Source organism: Parambassis ranga, chromosome 14, assembly GCF_900634625.1.
Source record: "Parambassis ranga chromosome 14, fParRan2.1, whole genome shotgun sequence".
NCBI classification, from domain to species: domain Eukaryota; kingdom Metazoa; phylum Chordata; class Actinopteri; family Ambassidae; genus Parambassis; species Parambassis ranga.
Window position 1 is genome coordinate 19758372 of NC_041034.1, and position 10599 is coordinate 19768970.

General features: G+C 41.9%; 1 protein-coding gene across 3 annotated transcripts in view; it reads right to left on the reverse strand.

Moving 5' to 3' along the window:
* Nucleotides 1-4554: 4554 nt before the first annotated feature.
* The window catches only part of robo4 (roundabout, axon guidance receptor, homolog 4 (Drosophila)), a 16396-nt gene continuing 10351 nt past the window's right edge, over nucleotides 4555-10599 (reverse strand). For all 3 annotated transcript variants that reach the window (XM_028422081.1, XM_028422083.1, XM_028422082.1), the window contains exons 14-19: nucleotides 9573-9899; nucleotides 9385-9489; nucleotides 9151-9298; nucleotides 8023-8241; nucleotides 7599-7948; nucleotides 4555-5625 (exon numbers count right to left, since the gene is read on the reverse strand). In XM_028422081.1, the coding sequence (XP_028277882.1) occupies nucleotides 5444-5625; nucleotides 7599-7948; nucleotides 8023-8241; nucleotides 9151-9298; nucleotides 9385-9489; nucleotides 9573-9899 (1331 nt within the window). In that variant the 3' untranslated portion in view covers nucleotides 4555-5443. The remainder of the gene's footprint in view (nucleotides 5626-7598; nucleotides 7949-8022; nucleotides 8242-9150; nucleotides 9299-9384; nucleotides 9490-9572; nucleotides 9900-10599) is intronic.

The following is a 10599-nucleotide window of genomic DNA, read 5'->3' on the forward strand; positions in this document are numbered from 1 at the left end:
AGCCCTGCAGTTGGCTAAAAAAAAGTAGGAAGTAGAAAGAACCTTTTGAAAACCACCAAAACAAAACTACCTTATAAAACGATACTGATCCATCCTCCTAATCTGCTTTATCCTACACAGGGTCATGGGGGGCTGGAGACTATCCCAGCTGTCAGTAGGACTGAGGCCCTGGATATTTATCGCAGTTCCACTCTGAGACAAGCAAGCAAACAGTCTTGCACCTGCGCTCAAACAGACAACTTAGAGTATCCTAATAACCTAAAGTGCTGTGAAAGACTGTGTGAGGGAGCAGGAGTACCCGAAAAACCTCCTTTGCTTTCCTGTGCTTTCTATGGCTCTGGTGAAACAGAACCAACCTCCAGCCAATCGTGTTACGGTTCATTGGTCACGTGACAAGACCGGCAAATTACCGGAAACATTGGCGCTATGGCGGCCAACACAAACAGCAGCACTTCTGTAAGTGACTTCTGCTATTTTGTTCTTTCATACATGAAGTTACAGGCGATACCTGACACACAGAGAATTACATGGAGAACTTCTGATGAGACAGCGGTCCTTACAGGTGTGTGAGCATAATGTATACCCGGATGCTGCGTCTGAATTTTAGAGCGAATTTTGGACAGTGAATTTGAGCACACTGAAAGAGTTTTACAACCTGCTCCTTTAAAATGAGCCTGTAGCTTAAGATATATTTTCAGGGGAACCATCCAGTCAATGCATAATACATGACCACTGAACAATGACATCTGTTCATCTATACATTTCAAATCAGACTGAGTGAAGGGCTGCAGCAGCAGTTTGGGCCAAATTCTTCTTAATTTCCATTAGTAAGTCACTGCTATGCTAAATTAGCAGGTTGTTAGCTTTCAAGTTTACCAGCAGTGGGCTTGGGAATAAAAAAACAAACAAACAAGAGCAGATCAGACAATAGAAAGATTTACGTTAGTGACCTTCTGCAGCCTGACCCAGCACCTCTTACCCTTACCATGCCCCCTCAAACTTTGGTCTATCCTCCCATCCCTCCCTTCTCTCCTCTCCCCCTCCGCTATAAATCACCCCCTCATTCATTAGGCCGGTGTCAGGCCAGACACGCCCACCAGGAAGAGGAGCCGGCAGGCTGAGAGCAGAGGAGGGAGACAGACAGAAAGAGGAGGATGAAAAGAAAGGCGTCCTTTACAGCCCTCGTTCCAAAATGCAACTCGGCAATTTCCATGTTAATTTGTTTGGTGACAGCGAAGATGGATGTTTGTGACTTTTCAGCTGTTGTGATGTATGCACAGAGGAGGCAGAATGAAGCCATTATGTATGCTGCCAGGTCGCTGAATGTAAAGTGCTGGGAAACATTTAACTGATCAATATTTCACCCCATAGATTTGAATGGTGCAATTGTTCATCAGAAAGTAGCAACTGATAGAAGCAGGGTGTAAATATACATATTCTACACAATTACCAGATCTGTTTATCACCTGTATAGTATGTTTTTACTTTTATATGTAAAATAAATAATAATAATAAAAAAATCCTTCATATAGCATGTGGAAAAATTGGAACAATTTTAAAAAACGCCTAAGGGTGTACTATACAGGTGGTTAATCAGCCACATATGCTCATCTTCAGAGTAGGCACAGGAAGGAAGGAAGTAAAGAAAGAAAGGAAGGAAGGAAGGAAGGAAGGAAGGAAGTAAAGAAAGGGACATACAAACACATTTATGTCATAGCATTATTAGGAATAAAGTTGGGAGAGAGCGTGTGTGTGTGTGTGTGTGTGTGTGTGTGTGTGTTTACCTGTGTGAGTGACAGGGCAATACTGGAACACATCCACTCATACGGCTCCCATTGATATCCAGTTAATTGAATGATTACCACTTTAGCATGCAACAGCACAGCTAACCGCTGTTGTCAATCAGCATAAGTGTGACAGCACCACCTGAGCTGCTGCTGCCTGACAGTCAGAGCACACAGCACCACAGTCTTACTTCAGGAGCAGCTCCAGTTAGCATGTACCATTTCAACCTAGTTATCAAATCAATATGTTCTGTGAACACTTGACAATGTACATTTGGTAAGTGCTTCGCCAATACTGTTACTGTACTGTATTAGACTCTATTTGTTCTTATATTCTGTTTGCCTGGATTGTGTGGCTGCAAACTATACTCATTTCTCCATGGGTCAATGAAGCTCTTTCTATTGTATAAATATAATAACTGGATGAAAACGAACGGTTCAAACTGTCCTATAAACGTTCTAAATGATTTAACACAGACAAGTTACACATAAATACACATAAACCCAGCCAATAATACTCCGCTTGTGTTTGCATGACTTTACAATGGTCATTACCCATGTGTAATAACAGACTGTGTAAGGCCCTGCTGTAAATCTACATGTGTGTGGTTTCAGGCCATGGCTAATATGGGTCATCGCTCTGCTGACATGCTATATAAAGCTGGTATTTTGGCATGTAGACCAAAAACTGAGATGCACAAATCCCCAGGGCGTCTTGCCTGTGTGCATGCATGTGTGCGTACATTTAAGCTAATAAGACAAGCAGACGTACAGTAGTGCTGGATGCATTACTGTGTGATGGTGTGTGGTCTGCTCTGTCAGTGTGTGTGTGAGTGCTGCTCAGTGGAGCTGGGGGATTCATGTAGAAAACATATGGCCTTTAGTGAAGGAGACAGATGAAGGATAATCCCTCTGGCAGACCAGCACACACACACACACACACACACACACACACTGACATATAATCCAGCACTTGCTGAGCTGCATATAGACACGGTGAGTTGCCAGATTTTAATGTTAGAAAGCATATTTTTCTCCTAATTATTCTACACATGTACATCTGTCAGACAATATTTTGCACAGAAACACACCTAGTTCCTCAACACAACACTAAGAGGTCCGTCCTAGGCCCAGTCCTCTTCTCTCTGTACATGCTTACTGTAGTCTACTGTAGTTACTGTAGTTTGTCAGCGGCTTTTAAAACGTCTCATACTACCGCTATGCTGATGATACTCAAATTTACTTGTCTCAAACAAACTTACCCAACTCTCCTTCATCTCTCTGTTTGCATTACCTCAATCAAAAAATGGATGTCATGGTCACCCAATGAGCAGGTCATCTAACTTCCTGCATTTAAACCCTGACACTTTCACCTCTGCTGTCAGCCAGTTTCTCAGCCCACAACACACACGTTACACCGGCCTCCAAAATCCTTAGTGTCACAAAAAATGCAGCCGATCCTGAATCCATACTTCAGCCGTCCAGATATGAGCTACAACTGTGGTTCTCTCTTCTCAAGCCTCCCTAAACTGCCAAAAAACCTAGTCTAAGCACTGCATAACCTTCTACATCCATACATACACTGCAGCAGATCACAAAGGTGATCATGCATTAGATATTTATTCACTCCTGCATCTGTCACTCACTTATTCTTTTGTATGAAGTCTGTTTGCATTACTTCACCCCTTCTGTCTTATTGTGATGTTTTATTATCTTCTATCACATTTGTTCTATGTTTTTATTGCAATTCTGTGTAACCCTGTGTTTTTAAAAGCCTAACATACTTACTTGCTTACATTCCTGTGTGTTTTCTTCCAGTAATTATGGTTATGGTTTTTAAAAACCCATCACATAAATTCTGATTCTGTGCAGCTTATATAACTCTTCTAAGACTTGGATCACCTAAAAAAAAAAAAAAAAACACCATGCTGTGCTCTCCTCCTGTATGACGCTCTGTTCCTGACCAGAGAGTTGTTACGCGGGAGCTGATCACACCTCTTCCTGTTTTGGTCTAAACACAAACATAGATTAAGGTTTAATTATTGTCTCCTGTGGCTTTGTAATTAGAAGCCATTATCAGGTACAGCAGTATTGTTTGCCTTGCTTAATCAAGCCAAACAGATGAGTTCTAAGTGTCACCTTCCTGCCCTGCACAGCTATTAAAAAACGGCAGGGGTCAATTAAAATCCAGCCTACGGAGGGACAGGCTGGAATGTAAAGATACTGCACAGTCTGGCATGACCAAGCAAACATTCCTGTGGTTTCTCAGTTAGAAACTGTAATAAAATAAATAAAGTTAAAACAAAATGTACTTCTAATAATATTTTAAGTGAGTATATTTCTTATTGATATGAAAAAGTGTCAATGTTTGTAATTTTGTGACATCATAAGGGGATAATCCCAGCCCCTATCTGATTTAAAATGATAGTTTATCTCCTATATTTTCAGATTTTCCAGCTGTTTTTACACAGGCACACGCATACAGAGAACACATGCACACATTGCTAACGTATGATGTCTTTGTTAATAGGATGTTTACAAAGTTTAGCTGCCTATCTGTCAGAAACTGTCCCAACTCAAGGTGCTGCTTCCCTCAAAGGATGTGAGCAGTAACAATATTTCCCACATAGAGCAAGCAAAGGCATCACTGACTTCAGATGTCCCAAAATGTCACCAGATCGCGATCCTACGTTACCATAGAAACAAAGGATAATTCAACTTTAGCCAAATTCTCTTTGAGTAAAAAATTCTACCATGACATGGGCTTTTATTTCATAGATCAGCAAATCCTTACAAAAATGTGACATTTCATTCCAAACTATAAAATCCTCTGTAATGAAAATTGTACAAAAAACAAAGCAAATTCTTATAAAATGTCATATTCTACTACCATTAGAGAAAAAATCTGCAAGTGTACCAAGACTAAGCTATGCAACAGCATTTTGATTTCAATTCTTCTCACTAACATTATGTCATTTCAGTTAGGGCAATTAAATATCTCAGAATATAATCTTCTACTTGTGCTACTGTGACCTACAGTATAGGAAACTACTGTGTAACAATAACAAGTGTACAGGGAGTATAAAGACATCAATAATCCTATAAATGGGTTTGATAGGACAGTAAATGATTTGGAATATGTTCTTTAAATAACATCTGTAAATGTTGAATATAGTGTATATACATTTGATTGGTACAAAACCACAGTGTGACGCTGTTTGGTAGCTCTAATAAAAATCTGTGAAAATAAGAAGCAGACGTGCTCTGAGGATTTCTTCTGCCTAATGACTGCTTTCTCACTGGCTCGCATCCTGTCTTTGTGTCTTTCTGGCCTTTTCAAAACACACTGGGTGAGAACATCCCGAGGGAAGTATCTCATTATTCTCCCCTCTAATGAGAGGAAGGGATATGCAGAGGAAGGAAGAAGAAAAAAGAAAAAAAACTTTCTCTGGAAGTCGTTTCAAGGATGCAAAATAGTAAGCGGACTGCCCTGAGGTTCTTTTACAAACAACATCAGATGTGCATCTACATGCAGAGGTGTCCCAAACACAAAGGAGCTGGCTCAGAAATGTATCTATTCATCAAACCCTGATCATTTAGGCATCTGAACAGTCACTGTTGTAGCATCTCTGCTGGTCTTGTGAGGTCTTTCTGAGCCCCTATGTATTAAAGGGTTTGGTGTTTCTACCGGGATAGTGGGCTCTGTACTGAGCTTCCATCTCCTCCATCCAGGCGGCGCTCCAGTCCCACGCAGGAGCGGGCTCCAGCTCCACGAACGAGTCGGCTTCTGCATGGAATGGAGGGTACAAGGCGCTGAGCGGGGAAGCCGGCGGAGAGAAGTCTAGAGGATGACACGTTCACAAACATTTCAAAACACTTTCTGCCTTGGGTGAAAAAGAAGTAAACATTCTGAGGCTTTTTACATTTGCTTTTCAGCTGAAAAACACATTTAGAAGTGTCTTTGAAGAAGTTTCCCGTCACTGCAAATAAAACCACTCCAATTTGTTGGAGGCAACAAAACAAACAGTTGAAAGGACACATTTCCTGTCTGTCCCTGCTGTTCTTACATGTTCCTACCAGTCTGGTGTCCAGATTAGCATACTCTTTGAATGTATTAATGCATCAGATCTTATGACCTTATCCATACAAATAAAACAAAGCAGACAACATTATATCAAATACAGTTTAAATATTCACATGACCTGATTCCTGATTCTGAGTCTCACATATGAAAAGCAGTAACAGCTCTGGGTCAGCCAGTGTCCATTAGAGGGTTAGTGTTGCTCCATGTGATCCAAGGCTCTGGGTTCACTGTATTAAAGTTTAGTATTGTGAGAGTACATTATCAGCTGCAGAGAAAACACTTGGGGTGTTTTTGCACTGCTTTGTGTGAAAAACAGGGAAAAGTGAGAGTTTGGCAAATGGAACAGAGCTGTATGGTGCCTGCAGAGGGAGGGCAGAGTGACTGATGAGGTGACAGAAGGGGGGAAAAGGATGACTCATCTGGAGGTTCAATTTGCTGAAAGGTTCTAAGTAATTGCCTGGTGCCACCAGGTATTAGACTGAATGTGTTTGTCTCTTCAAGCAGCAGATACATGCACAACCATCCATGAACACACAAAAAACAAAACAAAAAACAAAATCTACTCTGACATGCATGTGCACACACTCCGAGTGAACACAACAGACTGAAGAAGAGTAATGACCTCCACATAGCATCAATCATCCTTGCAGTGATTAACATCTTATACACTATGATCATAAAAACCTGAAAACTAACTTCATCTTGTCATGTTGGTTTGCCCACAGGGCTGCAGGGTGTTTTCTGCTGAGATCATCTACAAGTAAACACCTCCATCTAGTGGAGGAATGCAGTAAACACAACAGTTTTGAAGGGACAAAGCTCAAAGAGCTAAACTCTTGGTTTTGTGTGTGTAGTCAACTAAGCTCTCATTTTTTACATACAACTATAAAGAATGTGTTAAAAAATATATGAGTTTCATATATATCATTCCCCTGTGCCATTAAATAATAAATAATAAAAAGTAACCAGGGTGCAGAGACAGAACATATCCATTACAGCCTACAAACATGGTATACATGGGACAATGAAAGCTAACAGAGAAATGCTTAGGGAGCTATGGCAAAGACAATGAACTATGAACGTTGCCTCCATTTCTGAGAAAGTGAAGAGAATCACTCGACCTGCGACAGCTTTCACAGGCAGGAATTCAGCCTTCTTCAGTAGGTAAACCTGTTTCCTCTACCCTATGGACACCATGCAGTTACAGTATAGGCTCTCAGGTAGAGACCTGCACTCTAAAACCAAACCAAAGCCTGGCTAACAGAGTTAAAGCTATTGAGTGGCAACAGGCCGGCTTGTAATAAAAACAGCATATCACATTAGTAAGGACGGGCTGATTAGGGCTTGTGGCTGCAAGTAGTTATCATTTGTTTAAAGAAAGGGGAGAGTCAGAGGCTCAAGAACACACCACACTAAATATCACTAAAACACCAGCTGTCAGCTGACAGCACACAGTGAATGGACAAGATGGCAAAGTAACAGTGTAATAGCAGGATTTGGATGCAGGGAGCTTAGTTCACTTATTCACAACCATTTTCCACAGTTTTCATAAAAATGACTAATTTGTGGTTAAGATAATACTGAATTGAATGTTTTTCTCATATCATTAAATGATACAGACTGACATGACAACTCTTAATTTGAAGTGCAAAAGGACCTGGGTCCTTGTAGCAGATGCTAAAGCTACGCTGCTTTTAAAGGAAGTTCCATGCTTCCATGATTTTGCCTACCTGATAAAGAGGCTCCACTCATGGTCTCTGCTGCTGCAGCCAGCAGGTGAACAAAGCTGGCGCTGTCATTAGTGTAGCAGCTGTCCACAGAGCTGATGAGGCTGGTGCGGGCACTCGCCAGGTTGCCGTCCATGACCGAACTCCAGGTGTTCCACAGCGAGCTGTCCCATTCACTGTAGCAGGAGGAAGGAGAGCTCTGAAGGCGGGCACGGCGCAGGCCTATTGGTAGGGGCTCAGGCTCGCTAGAGGTGGCTTCATCTTCCAGGGGACTTAAGTGGACTGGCCTGCAGATGTAGCCCAGGTTAGGGGCGAAGTGGTGGGGTAGGGAGGGACGTTGCTCAGGCAGGGCACTATGGACAGACAGGGATGGCATAGTCAGCTAATTACTTACATGCCAACCACATGTATCAGCAGTCTACAGTACCTGCATCTCTCTGGTTTGGGGCTGAACTCCAGGTACTCAGTGGCCTCTTGTGCTGTCAGTGTGCCAGTCGTTTCATTATCCTCTGACATAGAATATGAGGCAGCAGACAGGTGGCTATAGGAGGGGCAGCTGTTCCCTGGATGTCTGTGGTCGCCTGATGCAGGACAGACCGACTGAAGGGAGCCCATGTCCATGGTTAGCTTGGTGGAACGACTGGAGCTGAGGGAAATGCAAGAGATGAACTTTTAAGACTTCTTCTTTTAGGCAACTTCCTTTAACATTACAGAAGGTTAAAGTAGCATATAGAAAGGCATGAGTCCAGATCCCTTTATTCCCCAATTTGTATAAGATTGTTTTGAAGTGAGAAAATGAAACCTTACAGCAGCTTTAAGGCTGAACTTTCCAGTCACTATAGGAAACTCTATACATTTTCCTGTGCAAGGAAACAGAAATTAGCTTTGCATCCTGTTTTTACCTCTGTAATATGTGTCTGCAGACAGGATCCTTATCATTTTCCCTGTAGGGTGTTACTAAAGTGCACATTTACTGGGCCCGCGGACAGAAGAAACATACTTAAATGAAAGGAAGTTATGGTCATCTCTGACTCATAATATGAGACTTAAAAAAACAGAGGCTGTATGTCAGAAAAAGCCTGCTTGGATGAAGTCATAGATGTTTGAATAGGTAACTGTGTGCAGGAAAACAGCCTGCACACTGCATACAATGGAAAATAAGTGTGTGTCACTACTACAAGGGGCTATGTTACAAAAACATCCTATCTTCAAATGATACTTAAAAAGGTGAACCTATCAAAAATCTACTAAGTGAGGTTAAACGTTAATCTCCATTATCAGAAAGTGCACTCAAGCTGCTAGTATTTTAGGTGCAAGTCTATACAAGGTCTTACTGTATGGTTCCCAGGGCTTGAAATACCCTGATGTAAAAAATCTGCACAATAAATGAACATATTAAGTAACACACACATACACGTATCTATCTTTATGCTGACCTGAAGTTATTGCAAAGTAATGGTTTCATGCTTTTGTGGTAGTTATCAGGGTTAATCTCAGAAGATAATGTAGATACATTTCTCTCCCTCTCTGCACTCTGTATGTGTGCTGGTCTTACCCTTCATCTGAGCTGAGGCTGTGTGTATCCGTGGTGTTCTCTGTGGGTATCGGAGGTGGGGGAGGCAGCATGTTTACTAGGTGCAGTGAAGCGGAGTAATGCAACAGACGATGACAACCAGCAGCTTTACCACAGTCTGCATTTCCACCTGGACAGAGAAGCAAAAATACAGTAAATCCTAGTCTGTTATCTGACTCAAAATAAGATAAAAAACTGAGCACAATAACGACATACTGTGGCAGCCTGCTGGTATGTGACTGAGTCTCTGTTTGTAGACATTGGGTGGACAGGCCTGGTTGCTGGTTGATAATAAAGGGACGCTGTTCACTGCATGCAACTCTGGAAGGAAAACAAATGAGCAGGTTTAGTGTGTCTATGAAGGAAAAATCAACTACCAGTACCATGTATCCACCAATTCTCACCTTGCTTGCTGTGGCTCTTTTCCCATGATTCCCTTAACACCCCCATCCTGGGCTGGGGTCGTATGGCGTGTTTCCATGGCAGAGCCTCGCGGCTGCTGAGCGGAGAGGACTTGGAGACGGGCTGAGTGAATATCTGGATGGTTTCACCTCCTTGCTGATGAGGTAAACCATGAGGCATTTTAGGCCGGCAAGAAGGACTGTTAAAGGTCTTGAGACTATTGCCCACCAGGTCCACATAAAAAGTGCCATAGACACCACAGCTGTCAGTCACAATGGGGACTGCTGAGTCCATGCAGCTATTGTCCTTCTTGGATGAGACTGGGAGGCCTGAGAACACATAGAAGATATAAACACACACTCTTTGGTGATCAAAACAATAACATATACTTTATATTTTCCAGTATTAACTGTAGATATATGATATTTCTAATGTGGCCTCATGACTCTGTATATGAGGAAACGGCTGCAAAATATCATTGTTAAATTTGATCGGTTCTAACTGACAAATGAATGTCAGTAATCATTTCATTATGGACTTGGTGTGGTTTATTTATTTAATGACCTCGTTGTTAAATCAAAGACTACCACCAAGATGCTTGATCAGCCATAACATTATAACCACTGACAGATAAAGTCACTCGCACAGTTTATCTGGCTGACATGGCCACTCACTGGGTAGGATATGCAATGGGTACTTTCCATACCCACTGTATGAGGCAGAGGGGAAAATTTGGTCCTCAAAAGAAATGGGCAGCAGAAGGATCTGAGTGACTTTGACATGGTGCAAAGTGTAATGGTTAGATGGGTCCAAACTGCAGCTCTGGTTTGTTCCCAGTCTGCTGTGGTCAGCAAAGTGGTCCAACGAAGGAAAAGAGGTGGATATGCAACATGATGCATTGACGAGTATATGTAGACTGTGACTGCACCTTTTTGTATCACTTCTGAATGAGTAACTATGTCTCACACTCATTTACAGGTGAGTTGCCATGGTTACCATATGATCTGCTATAAATATATACCATTTATT